Below are 17,388 nucleotides of genomic sequence, written 5' to 3' on the forward strand. Positions count from 1 at the left end.
GAAGCTAACTTTGCAGGGCCTGATAGGCTAGGCCTGTAAATCCAGCTGGTAGGGAGGAGGGTGAAGCTGGAGGCTCCCGCTTTGAAGACCGGCCTGAGCAACTCCTTTATCTCAAAATTTTAGAAGTGTAAATGCAGGGCTGGGGTGTAGCTCATACCTAGCCTTCAGAAAGCCCTGGATTCAGTTCACACAACCACCAAAGAAGGGCGGTGGGGCTGGAGGAGGGCTTTAGTAAGAATTTACTTACATGTTTATGAAACAGCATTTCTCTCTCAAGGCATAGAGTCTCCCTTTCTTCAGGGCTGCTGCTGTGTCTTTGATTGGCACAGCCAAGCTCCTTGCATGTCAAGTCTTGTGTAACCTTGGAGATGTCTCAGTTGTCTGATGGGCTTCGTTTTGATGGATCGTTTGCGTCTTCTGCCTTCTGTGTGGCTGTTGTCTCTGTAGCCAAAGTCTATCCTCAAGTGTTCCTGTTCCTTTGCTGCTTAGCTTTCAGCGTTGTGTCTTTGGTTTTGCGCTGGACACCGTGTACTAAGGAGAAGGGAGTGTCCGCGTGTAGTGATTGTTTTATCTGCTCCTCCATGATCACAGACCTAGTGCACAGACTTCTCTTATCTGATAGTGTTCAAGATGCCTTCCGCACAGGGAGGCTGCTCTAGCTAGCTCGTTCCGTTCCCCTCTTCCCGGGCAACGCTGCAGGTGCCTGGCCATTTGGCGTGACACTTGTTTCCGAGAGAAACTGACATATGGGCATCTGCGTTTATGTCATTTTGTGTTTAGTAAATAACTTAAAACACAATATGGCTGAGTTGACTGCGTGCAAACAACTCGCTTCTTGACTTTTCTGGTCTGGAGTTTCGCTTCATTAATCTCCGGGTCCCTTTGTCTCTTTGCAGTGGTCGGACAAGCCCTGCGTGCCCCATTTGCTCCAGCGGGACAGTTACTATGTTTATACCCAGCAGGAACTTAAAGAGAAACTGTATCAAGAGATCATATCCTATTTTGACAAAGGCAAAGTGAGTGCTGGGTTCTCTGTGTTTGGTTTTTTATACTACTAGAAAGAAGATTTTTTAAAAAAGATTATATTGAATACATTTCTAATGCTAAGTGCTGAGTCATCACAGAGCACACAGGAAAGGCCCTGTCCCCAACAGAAACCCATAAGCTGGGGAAATGCTTCAGTGTCTAAAGTGCTTGTCATGCAAGAAGAGGGACATGAGTTTCTGATCCCCAGGATGTATATATAAAAGCAGGGCACGGGGATGGGTACCTGTAACCCCAGGATTGAGAGGAGGAGACAGTAAGTTTCCCCCAGGCTTGCAGGCCAGCCAGACTAGCCAACCTGGTATGCTCTGGGTTTCATGAGTGACCCGATATCAAAAAAGGTAAGGTACAAAAGTGATTTTGGAGCCGGATGTGGTGATGCATGCCTTCTATCCTTGTACCAAGAGGCAAAGGCAGGCCAGCCTGGTCTACAGAGCTAGTTCCAGAATAGCCAGGGCTACACAGAGAAACTGTCTTAAAAACAAAACAAATGAACAAAATAACAACAACAACAACAATAATAATAAAGTGGTTCTGAAGAGACATTATAACATTTGCCTTTGACCTCCACAGACACCCCTGCAGGCCAGCACACCCACACAGCCCTACCACATGTATGCACACGTGCATACACACACACTTACACGCATATACATACTCATGTATTCACAGAAGAAAAATATAATAATTTTTTATTTTTAGAAACCACATTCACTTATGATGGCGGCATTGGTGTCAGGGGCTCTAGATCACTCAACTGCTGAAACTGGCTCGAAATTCTAGCCCCCACATGGTTAATAACGGAACTCAGGAGATTGCTGTCTCTAATTGCTGCTGTGTCTCACACCAGCCACCTGTCCCGCCCAGCCACACTCCCACGCTCTTGGGTCCATGACTTCTCCTTCCTTGGCGTTGCCATTGGTGCTTTGCTCTTTAAATTCCAAACTGCGTCAGTGGAGACTCTTGTGTCCTGGCTGATTGTCCGGAGGAGGCACGTTTTGGCAACATACTCAAGGTTGGGCACCTCTAATCCAACATGGAAAGTGTTCTGAACTCTAAGGCTGTGGAATATCAGCATGGCCTGAAGAAAGCTTCAAAGTCGGGAGTGTTCTGGATTAAGGGTCACGTAACCAGTAATGTCTATGGAAATTATTTCAAATTTAAAAAGAAAAAAAATCCAAATTGGAAAAACTAGTAGCCCCAAGCATTTCAGAGAAGAGCTACTCACTCTGCTGTATCCTTCCATTCAGAAAGGAAGGGTTAGTTAATCAGGGGGTGTAGCAAGTCAGGGTCCCTTAACAGATGTTTAGCCTGCCTGACTACTTAGTACCAGTGATTCCCGAGGGAGGTGACAGCTCTGAGGACTGTGACTGTGTGTCGCGCACATCTCACCCTGCTTTCCTTCTTCTGAAGATGTGGGAGAAAGCCATTAAACTGAGCAAAGAGTTGGCTGAGACCTACGAGAGCAAAGTATTTGACTACGAGGGCCTGGGCAGTCTCCTGGTAAGTCTGGGCCAGTGGGGCTGCTGCTAACGTGGATGCTTGTAAGAACAGTTTGGTATATGGATTGCAAACCTTACTTGACTTTAAAACGAAGAAAAGCTTTTACCATTGTTTCCTTGTGGTCTCCCCTGAAGTCCCTTGGGACTCGGAAAGAAGACTACCCTGGAGAGGAGGGGAGACACTGAGCCCTATTCTGACTAACGTGGGACATCAGCATCATATGTTCATCAAAGTTCACTTGTCTTGGCCAGGGAGGTGATTCCGTTGGAAAAGGCACTTGCTGCCGAGCCCAACAACCTAAATTCAACCCCCATGTTCCACATGTTGGAAGGAGAGAACAGAATATAAGTCATCCTCAGACCCTGGACCATGAAACATATGTTTGTGCACACACACTCACACTAAATGAAGTATAATTTTACAACGAGAAGGTGCCCATCCTTCCTTCAGGCTTTGTTTCCCCCACAAGAGTACCATTGTGCATACCAGGACTTACTTGTAAGTGTCTCTGCCAGAATCGAAGTGGCTGTGGCCACCTTTCTTCTTTCTGGTGTCACAGAAAGGCTCAACATTGACAGTTCCCCGAGCCTGCGTATTAAGCCCAGCTGCAGGCACAGTTCAGCCCTTACAAAGAAGCGGCACCCATGTGCAGCCACCCGCATGCCCACTGCATGGCAGCAGAGAGAACGTTCACAGCAGGGGCCTTGAAGGATCTGGTCATCGCTGCCACAGAATCATCTTTCCCTTAAAGATCTATTTGTCAGGAGCCATTAGTGAAGATGTAACTCATGTACATTACCAGTTTCTGCCATTGAGAGTCCAGAAATTCACTCAATAATTTCTAAGCTCACTTGAGTTGAGATTCTGACAACCCGTCAGCCAACTAAGACAACGTAGTTCGGACAGACTGTCACCCAGAATGGTCACAGAGCATATCAACTGTGGTCGGGATGGGTGTGGTACAAGGATGATAATCCCAGCTGCTTGGGGCATAGGGAGTTCAAGTTCTGCCTGCCCTGAAGAGAAAGTTAAAGCAGCCTGGGAGGCTGCACAAGGTCTTCCTTATAATATAATATTGCTCAAAATACAAAGGAAAAGAAGAGCCAAGGATGGAAGTCAGTGTAGAGCATCTACCTTGCATGCATAAGGCTCTGGGTTCGATCCCTGGCTCCCCATAAAACCAGGGGTGGTGGTGCATTTCCGTAATCCCAGCACCTGGGTAGCAGAGACAGGAGGAGCCTCTGCTATATGGAGAGCTCGAGGCTAGCCTGAGCTACGTACAACCCTGTCTCAAAGAATTTATAGTAAAGCATCAAAAGACACAGTGAGTCTAGAGACTGAAGAATGGATAGTTCTCCTTTTGGTCATCGTCCAAGCCCAAGGTGGCTATCCAAGTCACCTGCTCAAAGCAGAAAAGCCCTCAGCATATCCTGTCACACACCTGGTTAAACTCAGATACTGCCTGTGGATCTCGGGAAGTGCGTGTAGGCCTCCCAGTCCCTTCCTAGGCCCAAGTCCCCACCATCAGATCCCAGAACAGAATCACTCTGTGGCCTACAAGGTGGTCTCCAAAGACCTTCCATTTATCTGCTACATGGGAAAGCACAGCAAATGAGCTGACTGTTTTTCTCTTTTATTTCTTCCCCTGACAGTTTCCTGGTAACCTTCTGGTGGAATGTGTTGTTTTGTCTTTCAGAAAAAAAGAGCCTCGTTTTATGAGAACATCATTAAGGCCATGAGGCCGCAGCCTGAATACTTTGCAGTGGGGTACTATGGACAGGGCTTCCCGTCCTTCCTGCGGGTGAGGAGCCTGGGGGTGGTCCCCAGAGCCATTAGGAGTGGGGTTCAGGGGAGAGAGAAGACTTATCTCTCTCCCAGATGGGCAGCAGCAGCTGCTGGCCTACGTTTCCACCGTGGGAGGTCGGGTCAGGGAGGGAGACCTCTTCCTGAGTGCTGGCCTCTTCACCCTGACACCACTGGTATTCTGGCAGAGTCTCTGGGCGATGACTTTCCCAGGTGCAGGAGAGAAGGAAAAACACCATCAGCAGAATCCACTGGCCAGACTTGGACGATTGCGGATGGATGTGTTTTGTTTGGTTGCTTATTTTATTTCCAGTCAGGGCTACTTTGAAATCAGATCTCCCAAGAACAAGACGACCAACATTTCCCCAAAGCAAACACAGTTTTGTAGTGGCAAGCAGGAGAGGCCCTTTTCTTCCTCTCAAAAGCATAAATACTATCACAGTGACTTTAGAGTTGGAGAAACAAAAGACTTTAAAAAGAACGCTCTCAGACCTGAGCTTTGTTTAAATATATATTATCTCTCATAGTCTTAATTAAAAACATAGAATGGGATGGGGGTGTGATTCAGTTGGTTGAGTACTTGCCTAGCATGCTTGAAGCACTGGGTTCAAGTCCCAGAACCACATAGACTGGGTATGCTGATATATGTCTTAAATCATAACACTTGGAATGGAGGCCACAGGATCATAGATAAACAAAGGCCATTCATATTTCTAGCAGGGCTTAATGAGAAAGCAATGGATTCTCATTCAGGGTCTACTGATTGCCCACTCTGTGCCAGGCATCTGGAAAGAAGCAGAAATGTCCTGAAATTACTCAGACTTCTCTCTGCCCTCAGGGATTCTACAAGCGAATGGGGGTCAGGTGGGGAGTTAAATGTTAACATAGTAATGTAAATTTTAAACTGTGTAACCAAGGAAGATGGCCCACGCTGAAAGAGCTCATGAAAGAGAGGGTTTACTCAAGTCAGTAGAAATCTCGTCATTCCAAAATACTGTAGGGATGTTCATAGCATCCTTAATCCTAACCACCAAGGTCTACATCCAACGCCCATGTCTATCACCTGCGGAAAGAAGGGATAAACTAATATCCACCCAATAGACGCTGCTCTTGCCTGTTGGGTATGCAGAGGATGGTCACTGAGTGCTCACTTGGTGGTGGATTTAGCTTCGATGGAGGAGCACAATGGCCTTCTCTATCTATCTTCAGCTCCAGGTACCCCTTCACCTTCATATCCATTGACTTCTCTTGGCTTTCCTGCCCTGCAGAACAAAATCTTCATCTACCGGGGTAAGGAGTATGAGAGGCGAGAAGACTTCAGCTTGAGGTTATTGACCCAGTTCCCCAACGCTGAGAAGATGACCAGTACCACACCTCCAGGAGAGGACATCAAGTCATCTCCAAAGCAGTGTATCCTTGCCATGAGGAAAGCAGGCCAGTGACTCTTTACCCTGGTTCGGGCCAGGCCGAGGCCCATAAACTAAGAGCTGTGTCTCCTCTGCGGGCAGATGTGCCATGAGCCCGCAGACTCATCCTTCAACCGTCCAGTGTAAAAGTCTGTGGGGCCTTTGGGGAAGACATGGTCAATAAATGTTGAGTACAAATGAATATACTTCCTAGTCAGGTGGGGTGCTTAAAGGAAGTTCAGGATTCTGTTGCAGACCTTGAAACCATGCCCAGTCATCCACCAGCATTCTTGGTACCCTCCCAGCCAATGGCTCCAGGACAGCCTCTGTCTTAAGGTTTCTAGTGTTGTGAAGAAACACCCTGACCACAACAATGCTTATTTTTTTTCTGTTTTCTTTTTCTTTTTTCCTTTTTAAATTGTTTTTATTGAGCTATATATTTTTCTCCACTCTCTTCCTCTCCCCTCACCATCAACCCTCTCCCATGGTCCCCATGCTCCCAATTTACTCAGGAGATCTTGTCTTTCTACTTCCCAGGTCGATTAGATCCATGTAGATCTCTCTTAGGGTCGCCTTTGTTGTCTAGGTTCTCTGGGATTGTGAATTGTAGACTGGTTTTTCTTTGTTTTAAGTCTAAAAGCCACTTATGAGTGAGTACTTGTGATATTTGTCTTTCTGGGTCTGGGTCACCTCACTCAATATGATGTTTTCTAGAGCCTTCCATTTACGGTGTCTCTTATAAAGGAAACATTTAGTTTAAAGCAACTAGCTTACAGTTCAGAGGCTTAGTCTATTAGCATCATGGCAGGAATCAGGGCAGCGTGCAGACAGGCGTGGTGCTGGAGAAGGAGCTGAGAGTATTACATCTTCATTTGCAGGCAGCAGGAAGTGAACTGAGTACCACAATGAGCATAGCTTGAGCAAAGGAGACCTCTAAGCCCACTCCCACAGAGATACACTTCCTCCAACAAGGCCACACCTACTCCAACAAAACCTCACCTCCTAATAGTGCTACTCCGTTTTAGAGTCATTTCCTTGCAAACCACCACACCATCCCAGTCCACTCTTCCCAACACCCCGTGGACACCCAAGTCTGCAGCTGTTCAAATATGTATGGCATCGATTTTGCGTATAGTCTATATACATATTCTCTCTCTCTCTCTCTCTCTCTCTCTCTCTCTCTCTCTCTCTCTCTCTTTCTCTCTCTCTATGGAGGTGTGTTTAGCTATGTGCTGAGGATTGGGACCCATGCCTGTACAGTAAGCACTTTGGTAACTGTGCCATCTCCCCAGCCCCTCCTAGTTGACTTAGAGTTCCTGATATAGTAACTACTCTGTAAAAATTGTCACGCTCTTTCATTTAGAAGATAAGGACAAGGAGGGGAAGGTCTGTACGGGGGTTGGTACAGAAGGAAATCTTCACTTGGTTATCTGCCTTCGGGTGCAGTGCCTGTAGGTCCAGAGGGCAGGCTGTGTCTGTGCCAGGGGAAAGCCTTTCCAATGCTAATCATCCCATCCAAGCAGGAGGGAGCCCTTACCCCACGCTGGTTTGGGGGTCTGACTTCACTTCCCTGTTGTGGAATCTTGAGTTTCTACTTCTCGCTGTTTCTGAGTTCTCCTCTGCTGAAAATAAGAATGATCCGTCTTGCAAGTTTGCCGTGTGGAAGATAAATTCAGAACACTTAGTCCCCGTGAAGGGACTCACTCCATCAACAGTAACATCTAAAGGTAGCAGCTCTGGTTCCCTGGGCCCTGGAGTCCGGCTCTTTCAGGAGAATGCATACCCAGGAGGAATCACGTAGAAGCGTCTCTGGCTGTCAGTCTCCTGATACTTCCCTGTTTCCTGGTCCTTGTTTCACGTGTCAAGGATGTTTGCTAGGTGTCTCGCCACACAGAGTGTCCTGGGACAGTGTATATGGAAGCGCATCTCAGTGTGGTGCTGGCCCCTGCCCAGAGGAGATGAGAGGTGACAGCAGGGACTTCACTGCCTGGGGCCCCTGCAGGGCCAGCCTTTTCCTTAACAAGTCCCCAGACCTGCAGTGCTTCACCGTGAAGCCCGTGATGAGCTTGCCGCCCGGCTACAAGGACAAACCAGTTCCAGAGCAGATCTTGAAGTGAGTGGTTCTCTCATAGAAAACAGTCAGGTGGGCCAGGACGCGTGCCTGCCACCATAGCAGTGGGGGGAAAGAGAGCGGCAAGTTCAAGGCCCGTTTGGGCTACCCAGCAAGACTTGCCGTGGAATGCATCAAAAGCAAAGCCTTTGTCATCCATTCTGGTTTGGAAGGCTTGCTCCTTATTGTTGTGCGTACAAGATGAGAGAGCTTATCAAATTAAAGCAACATGGGCTTTATCTTTGAGACAGAGGGAAAGCTAAACTTCACTTGGTGTGAGCACAGGCTCCCTTAGCCCACAAAATACTCGGGAATCTCTGAGGACCTGCTGGTCCCAGTGTTCAAGGTTGCTTTCTGCCCCTAGAGAAGCTAACATGCCAGTGAGATTGACTGGCAGCCCTATAGCAGCGCTGCCGTACGTACTGGGTGTAACATACCCTTTAAAACTAGGAGCCGTAAAATAAACTCTCAAGTATGAAAAAGAAGAGGTGGTACGAAACCCAGGTATGTACTGTCCCAGGAGCTCAGTGTGGCCCTGGCGGCGGCAGAGGTAAACCTCAGTGTCAGGTGTGTCATGCGCGTCATCGTGGGCTGGTTCCGTGAGGTCCAATGCAGTCGCTCTGTTCTTTCCCAGCTACTACAGAGCCAATGAAGTGCAGCAGTTCAGATATTCCCGGCCGTTCCGGAAAGGAGAAAAGGACCCGGAAAATGAGTTTGCCGTGAGTTCACTTGGTTTGTCTTCTCTGCGAGTGGGATGGGGGTTGGGATTGCACATGAGCGTTCGGAGGCCAGAAGTCAGCCTTGGGGGTCATTCCTCAGGAGCTTCTCTACTTGTTATTTGGACAAAGGGTCCTTCCTTGGGGCTGCAGCTTACCAGCCTAGCTTGGCTGGCTGCCAGGAAGCCCCTGGGAATCTCCCTCCATCCCTCCTCCCCAATGCTGGGACTACAAGTTTGTGCCACCACCCCTGAGTTTGTGCATAAGTGCTGGGGCTCAGTCTCGGGTCTCATGGCTTGCTCAGCCTGAGCGATCTCTCCAGCCCTTTTGCCTTCTAGTGAGGCGCAGTGTCTTCTCCCTCATCAGCTAGCACAGCAGGTTGGAGCTTCCCCTGTAGGAGAGTGTTTAACTGTTCATTACTGACAAAGCAGGCTGTCATCTCGGGACTGAAGACCGCCGTTTCATTTTGTGTTTTCTTTCTTGCCCCAGACGATGTGGATTGAAAGGACCACATACACAACAGCCTACACCTTCCCTGGGATCCTCAAGTGGTTCGAAGTCAAACAGATTTCAACCGTGAGTCATTTAAATCTATAGCTCCGGCAGAAACAATGGCCGCTTTTGTTCCGCTCCACTGCAGTCCACACCAGCTTGACTCGCCTCCTCTGGCCAACTCTGTTTTTCAGAGGGGAAATAAGACGCTTACTTGTATAATAGGGTCGCTTTGTAAAACTGATGTTACAACACCCAACCCAAAAGGTCACACTCAGAGAATGACTCTTTCATGGCCTATGGGGCCTTGTCCTCGTATCCCCCCATAAGGCTACCAGTGCCCAGTAACATCGCTGGGATGCCTCTGGGGAGCGGCCTGTCTGACACATCATTTTTCTCAAGGCCCCTTTCATCCTCAGCTCTTTGTGCCGCTGCTGCAGCTCCTGTCCCCATACCCCCCCCCCAAAGCTGCCATTTAGCCTTTATAATACTTACTCCATCTCTCTGTGGTATTACCTTGTTGTTCTTCCCGTCTGTTCTCTGAGGAGTACGACTAAAAAGGTCTCCTATGGCAATGTGCCTCATAACTCAGAGTGTGGCTTCCACTGAGCAAACCAGAGTCTTTCATGCGTTCTTGAGTTCAGGCCCTCCTGTGGCTTCCTAGCTGCTGAACTACACAGCCCATTCTCATTTCTGTGCACCCGCGGTTATCTCGGTCCATGCCCTGCCTCCATTGGCTTCCATCCGTTCCCACCCATGTGTACCCATCTCCTTTCGTGTCTAGCTCTCTCCATAGCCTTCCTCCCCTTCTCTCACCTCTGCCCATCTCCTTCTCCTTCTCTCATGTCGTTATCCATGTCCCTCCACCTCCATCTGTCTCCTTCTAACTCTGAGAAAAAAATAGTTTGGTGCTATTTAAGGAGTTAATGGCATTGAGTCATTTAGGGGAGCTGGGCTTCAGTGTCCTCTGCCCACTGCTCAGTGTTGTTTCCCATCAAGTGTAGGATCCACCTTCTCCACGCAGCCAACTCTGGAACACCCAGCCACAGGGGGCTGTCCTGTGTGGTGTGTGTGCTCTTATCATTATCCGGACATGTTTCTGGCCAGCCTTATTTGAACATCTTGAGTTCCTGCTAAAGCTACATGCTCCTACCAGCTTTGAATTGCAGTGGACCCCCAGAATATGTGGTTCTGTATTCTCAGTGACTCAGCCAACCATGGGTTTCTCAGCTGTGGACTGTGTGCTGTGTATTTAGGTCTAGCACAGCTGCTTCTATTCTGTGTATATACAGACTCATCCCCTGGCTTATCCCCTGTATAATAGCCACCTCTATAGCTCTAGTTTCTACCAGTCATCCCGAGATGAGTTAAAATATATGAAAACCCAGGTGTTGTGATGCAAACCTTTAATACCAGCACCTGAGAGCCAAAGACAAGTAGATGTCTGGGAGTTCAAGGCCAGCCTGGTCTACATGGTGAGTTACAGATTCTTCAGTATTATGCTCCTGCAGCTTGTGGGTAATTTCTTTCCCTTGAGAAGAATGATCAAGTTTGTTCAGTCTTTGCAGCAGAGCTCATGACAGGTCCTTCTCCCATGTGCTGCGTTCCCCAGGAAGAAATCAGCCCTTTGGAGAATGCCATAGAAACCATGGAGCTGACCAATGAGAGGGTCAGCAACTGTGTACAGCAACACGCCTGGGACCAGTCCCTCTCTGTGCACCCTCTCTCCATGCTGCTCAGTGGCATTGTGGACCCGGCTGTCATGGGGGGGTTCTCCAACTATGAGAAGGTAAGTTCAGCTCCTGGTTCTCACAGGATATATGTGCCTCTCCTTTCCTCTTTGGATGGGCACATGGAAATATACAAGGGTTGTCCCTGGCCTCACACTGTCCTGTGAAACCTTGATGAAAGAGTGCCAGGCCCTGGTATCTCATTCTGTCTTCTGGAAGACGGTTCAGGGTGGTCCCAGAGCCCAGGATACGCTTCCACTGAAACCGCTCTTAGTAAGAGCCGAGATGCTTTATGTAAACTGAATGTCCAGGACTCTCCAGCCTGACTTGAGCCAAGTTGTACAAACAAAAGACAGTTCAGCGTGTATAACTTACTGGTGCCGGGCTAAAATGCTATGACCAAAAGAGTTTATTTGGCTTATGGCTCCAAAGGCATCAAATCCATCACGGCGGAAAGGGATGGCCGGTCATCACGGCAGGAGCTGGAAGCCAGCAGATTGCATTTTTATCCATGCACAGAAAACAGAGAAAGGGGACAGGAAATGGGGTGGGACTAAACTCTCGAGTCTCATCCCAGTGATGGGCTTCCTCCAGCAAGGCTCCACTTCCTACTGGTCCGTAACCATCTGGGAACTGCCAAGCAGCTTCACCATGCATTTGCTAACTGCGTGCTACATCAGCTACTCTGAAATAGCATAAGAGCATCCTGACCATGAGATAGGATTTGCTAGAGTGTCATTTATAGTGGAGGTCATGATGTCAGTCCAGGTGAAGGACAATTGTTAGGGACAGGAATCACAGCTGTTTCGGTGCATGTTCAGTGGCTGGATATTTGGGGAGTCTTCTTAGATATAAATATCTGTGTGGCCAGGAAGCCTCTTCGAGGAGGTGGGAGATTGGATGGCACTTCTTTTCCATTTATAACAGTAGCCCAGACGAGTGAAGGTTCTGTGGCCTGTCACTCTTGTGCCTTTCTACTGGCTGCTGTATGCTCTTAGACACAGGTCCCCTCTCTGAGCTGTAGGTAACTGCATAGTGAGAAAGCTTCCCAACTCAGGGGATGGCTTTGGGGATTAAGGAAGCCATCCCATATGTAGGCAGGAATTTAATATACATTTCTGAATTATTCACTGTGCAGTAGAGGCTGTCCTGTGAAGGGGACGAGTTTGCAGGTAGACCTTCCTGGTTATCACTGCGTAAGAGGCTTCCTCCCTTCTGAAGCTGGCCGCCTCTCTGCGGGGATTGGGAGTGTGTCCTCAGTAATGTTTGCATGTGCTCCACTTTTAGGCTTTCTTTACGGAGAAGTACTTACAAGAACACCCTGAGGACCAGGAGAAGGTGGAGCTGCTCAAGCGACTGATCGCCTTACAAGTATGTACCCAGGGAGGTGTGCAGCTGGCCAGCTGTGCACAGTACTCTCCAGGGGGTCCACTGCACTTGGCACTAAGACATGTTCCAGAGCTCACATGTAGCTTCAGGCCGCTTCCTGGCCTCCCTTTCTCTCTCAGTCTCTGTCCCTATATCTCTGTCTCTCCTCTCTCTTTCTCTTTCCTTCTGTGCAGATGTGTATGTGTGTGTGTATGTGTGTGGTGTTGAGGAGCTAAAGCAGGCAAATTTCATAAACTTACTGACCAATCATCCTAGCCTCGCTGGTAAGTTCAGGCCAGTGAGAGATTTTTTTTTTCTTAAAAAAAAAAAAGTGGATGGCATCTGGGAATGACAGCAGAGGTTGTCCCATGGCCTCCATATGTGCAAGCCCACATTTACACACATACACACACACACACAAACACACTGGCACACACAGGAATTCTGTAATCTGGTTTACTAGCCAGTGTTTCTGGCTGGCACAGATGGGTCTCATTCTTTTGTCTTATCATTTCAATAAAAACTTCTAGAAAAGCAGCCATCAGATTGAGTCTAAGACCAGTGCCTACCCCAGTGGTCAGTTGTATTTGCCTGGCCAGTCAGACTCTCTAGTCTTCTGCTCTTCTCTGTTTCTGTGTCACAGTTCCCAAGCCTCAATGGAAAGGAGGCATTGTCATTAGATAGTTCTGTGTCTGTCACTTGGCCTCGCCAACTCCATCCCACCTTGCCCCAACCTCCAAATCTAGATGCCCCCTCTTCCCAAACCATGTCTCATCCTTTTCATGCCCTTTCTTCCAGATACCTCTGCTCACAGAAGGGATCCGCATCCATGGGGAGAAACTGACAGAGCAACTCAAGCCGCTGCATGACCGGCTGTCCTCGTGCTTCCGTGAGCTGAAGGAGAAAGTAGAGAAGCTCTATGGGGTCATAACACTGGTAAGCTTTGTCTAAATGGCGCTCACGCTTCCCCTTGGTCTCTCTCTGGCTCCGGGCTCCAGATGCCAAATGAGTCATACCGGCACAGGTGTGGCGATACCTGTGATGACAGGTAAGTGGGCAGGCAGGAAAGAGCGTGTTCCCCCTTTAGTCGCCAAGCCATCCTGCAGCCATAGAGCCTCAAACCTGACCAATTTTCTCAACAGAGAGATCTCATTAAACACAGACAACTGACTTCAGATTCCAGGGATGGGGCAGGGCCCAAGCTTCAGGTTTAACAAATGGCCAGCTGCACTGTTCATCAAGGTGGCTGACTGGCAGGCTCTCTGAGGAGACTTCTTGGTCCACACACTGCCCGTTCCTTCTGCCCTGCCTAATTTTTATAGCTTTTCCAAATCTTTTCCTACGTTGATAAAAGCTTGGTTGCCAGACCTTTTAAGGGAAGGAAGAGTTGTAAACTGTATTTTACAGTGTGTGCACACCTAACTGAATTCTCTGGCATCATTGGCACACATCCTAAGGATGCATCATAGTGAGTTTCCTCCCCGCCTCCCCCAGGAACTGAGGGGAAGCCTGGCACTATCCTGTCCCCTCTCACAGTTGATGGTGTGATTGGCTCTGGCTCATTGCTGCAACTCTTTCGTCCTTGACTTCCCCTTTTCCTCTTTAGCAGTCTTCTTGTGGTGAACCCCTGTCTTTCAAATTCTTTCCTCCAGTCAGAGCTCTGCCCATCCCCCTACTAGAGTTTCTCTCAGAAGATCAGAGTTTCCCACTACCTCGTCGCCTCTTTCACTCATCCACATACCCAGTCCTGCCAGTCCTGGTGATGCATGCCTGTTATCTCAGCACCCAGGGGGCTGAGGCAGAAGGATGGCTGTGAGTCAGAGGACAGGCAAAGTTACATAGATTCTGCCTCCCACCCAAAGTGCCCGGTTCATTCTTCTTCCAGACACTTTCCCTCCCCCCAGTGCTGTCTTGGCACGTGTGTCTTTTGTGCCCACGTTCCTGGACCACAAGACTGAGCAGTCCTTCAACCCACTATCCTCTATCATTGCTAGAATGCAGCCAATGTTAGCAAGCAAACTTAATAGAAAACCACGTGGAGTCGGTGGTTCCCTAGTAGCCTTTGGCAGGAAAGTGCAGCATCCAGGGCTTCCCGAGACTCATGCTGCTCAGTTTAGGTTCTTTGGCCTCCTTAGACTTTGTTCTTAGGTCAACATTCCACACGTTCAAAAGAGCAACAGGTGGCTGCCCCGAGCTTGCAGGCTTCATTGCAGGCTGCTGACATTGAGGGTTGCCTGTGTTTCAGCCACCCAGCTTGACGGAGAGGAAGCCGAGCCGCGCAGGCTCAATGGTACTGCCTTACATCCTGTCCTCCACGCTGCGTAGGCTGTCTGTCACCTCGGTGGCCTCCTCGGTGGTCTCCACTTCCTCCAACTCTTCTGACAATGCACCCTCCCGACCAGGATCTGATGGGTAAGGCTGATTGTTACACTTGGGGAGGGTAAGACAGTACCTCGTGACCTTAGCTTTGGGCACCACGGTGAGACCTGTGTTTCTGCACACCACTCCTTTGAGGAGACTAGTTTATAGTTGTCGACTTCATTCACTTTTCATATTCTTTATGAGGAACGTCACTGACAAAGCGGTTACTAAAAATAGAGAGTAAATTAATAAATTAATATTTTGCCACCTACTAAACACAGGTGCCTTCTAGACACAGTTTAATTTCTCCTCTTATGCATCATTTTAAAAAACACTTTCAAACTTAATTCGCTTTGTCAGTTAATTGCAAAATAACATGGTGCAAAATGCTAAAAGTAGAAGATGATAGAACACACACAACACACACCACACACACACACACAAACTCTTCATGCATGATTTTAACGTTCAGGTTATTAGAAGCATCAGTAGACAGTTTCGTGTGTGTGTGTGTGTGTGCGCGTGTGTGTGGATATGTATGTGTGTGTGCGCGCGTGGATGTGTGTGTGCGCGCGTGGATGTGTGTGTGTGTGTGCGCATGGATGTGTGTGTGTGTGTGTGTGTGTGTGTACCGCATGCACATGTAGATGTTCTCTTGCAAGCATGTACAGAGACCAGATTGGCAGCAGGGTACCTTTCTCAGTTACTCTCCACCTGATCCTTTGAGGCAAGGTCTCTCCCTGAGCCTGGGTCTTACCTGTTACTAGGCTGACTGGCCAGTGAGCCCAGAATCCCCATCTTTGCCTGTAGTGCTGGGGTTCCAAGTGCTCACTGCTTTGCCCAGCTGTTCTCACATGGGTGCTGGGTCCTCATGGATACTGGTAAAGACGTCAGGTTCCCACACTTGTACAAGTATTTTACTCACTAAGATATCTTCCCAGCCCCCAAATCTCATCACTGTCCCTGGCTCCTAACCACCAGTACCACCTCAGAGCTGACGTGGGCTTTAGGTTCCTACCAGCCCCCCCTGCTCTTCATAGGAAGTTGAACAACTGAATGCATGCTCTTCTCCATGCTAATTCAAATGGCATTCTCTTAATGTGGCTCTTTTTATTTACTGTGTCTTGACAAAGACTGTCCCAGAATGCAGTGCACCTCCTTTGGGTGCAGACATCCTAGTGTATATCTACACCATGGCACCCTTCACCAATGGCCAGCCAGTAGAAAGCTGGCTGAATTCAGTTCTCCAGTACTTTTTCACCTGAGAGTGCAGTTAAGAGAAATGTTGAGAGTTACTCCTTTATGTACATCTATTGATGCCGCTTTTTTGTCAACAAATGAACATAATTACGGGTTTGCTCTGCGAGGATGGAAAGATTAAATTATCTTGTTAAATTACAAAATCGAAGTACAGAAGTTTGTTCAGCAAGTGAATTAATGAATGAATAGGAAATGCTAGGTAAGTCAATAGTTCAGATGAAAACTGTAACAACTGGAAAATGCCCTGAGGAAAGATTTGGGCATTTCGAGTATTAGATAGGTAGGTAAGTGGGTAGGTAGGCAGACAGACAGATGGATAGATGCTGCTGATATATGAGAAAATGATAGATGGGCTCCAAAGCTACAGAGAAACCCTGTCTCAAACCCCCCACAAAGATAGATGGATATTGCTGAAATGCAGTAAGATGATAGAGAGAGATAGACAGATAGATTAGATAGATAGAACTTTTCAAAGGAGAAACTAACTTGAAATGAGATCAAGAACTTTCAACCATGTGTTATGGCTCATGCCTGTGATTTCAATACTCAAAAGGCTGAGATAGCAGAATTTCTGAAATGTCAGAGCTATTGTTCTATGGCTGTGGAGAGGCACCATGACCAAGGCAAATCTTGAAAGTATTTAATTGGAGGCTTGCTGACAGTTTCAGAGAGGGTATTTTGTTATCATCGTGGGGGCGGGGCACAGCGGGAGCAAGGTGGCACTCATGGCACTGGGACAATAGCTGAGAGTTTTATCCTGATCCACAGGCAGAAAGACAGACAGACAGACAGACAGACAGACAGACAGACAGACAGAGTCAGAGAGAGACAGAAACAGATAATACAGACTGGCTAGTGTGGGCTTTTGAAACCTCCAAGTCCACCCCCAATGGCACACTTCCTCCAACAAGGCCACACCCCCTAATCCTTTGCAAATAGTGCCACTCCCTGCTGGCTCAGCATTCACATATATGAGCCGGTGGGACCATTTTTACTCAAACCATCACAGCTAGAGAATGATACCGTGACCAAATATAAGAGAAGCAACAAAAAACCTAGATAGAGGAGCTTGGAGTGTGAAGACACATCTGCAGAAATGTCAGTGCTGCCTCAGGCTGACCTCCCTGGGGTTTCTCCTTCCTACGTTCTCATACCTAGTAACAATACTTAATCCTGGGAGACCTAGAGTATTAAGAGCTTAAGTGACCTACTAAGCACATCTACTAATGCAGATATTGCCTCCTGCCTGGATCCTGAGTCAGTCAAACCATCCATTTGAGAAATTGTGAGAGAATTTGGAAATTTGAAGATTGTGTGTGTGTGTGATGAACTTGAAGATTGGCTGTCTGATGAGATTGGGGAGTGACTCAGTTGTAAGCATGATGATGGGGTTGTGGGTATGAAAATGAGACTTTGTCTTATAGAAATGCCCTCTGGACATATGGTAGATAGGACAACTCTCAAGTAATTTAGTAAAGAGCGAGGTCTGTAATTGGGTATGTAGACTAAACAAAACGGGCTCTGAGTTGATCATTGTTGATGACAGGGGACGTGTACATGAGCTTATTATCCAGGGTTGGGTGTGTGTGTGTGTT

The 17,388-nt window shown here is 47.9% G+C and overlaps 1 protein-coding gene across 1 annotated transcript in view; it reads left to right on the forward strand.

Annotated features, from left to right (window-relative positions):
• Nucleotides 1–17,388, forward strand: part of Dock5 (dedicator of cytokinesis 5) — a 178,797-nt gene that overhangs the window by 153,166 nt on the left and 8,243 nt on the right. The window contains exons 38-48 of the mRNA XM_026783227.1: nt 897–1,016; nt 2,458–2,547; nt 4,244–4,348; nt 5,619–5,760; nt 7,788–7,869; nt 8,501–8,585; nt 9,072–9,158; nt 10,687–10,863; nt 12,092–12,175; nt 12,971–13,108; nt 14,418–14,584. Of these exons, the coding sequence (XP_026639028.1) occupies nt 897–1,016; nt 2,458–2,547; nt 4,244–4,348; nt 5,619–5,760; nt 7,788–7,869; nt 8,501–8,585; nt 9,072–9,158; nt 10,687–10,863; nt 12,092–12,175; nt 12,971–13,108; nt 14,418–14,584 (1,277 nt within the window). The remainder of the gene's footprint in view (nt 1–896; nt 1,017–2,457; nt 2,548–4,243; nt 4,349–5,618; nt 5,761–7,787; nt 7,870–8,500; nt 8,586–9,071; nt 9,159–10,686; nt 10,864–12,091; nt 12,176–12,970; nt 13,109–14,417; nt 14,585–17,388) is intronic.

This window comes from Microtus ochrogaster, chromosome 17, assembly GCF_000317375.1.
Source record: "Microtus ochrogaster isolate Prairie Vole_2 chromosome 17, MicOch1.0, whole genome shotgun sequence".
Classification (NCBI taxonomy): Eukaryota; Metazoa; Chordata; class Mammalia; order Rodentia; family Cricetidae; genus Microtus; species Microtus ochrogaster.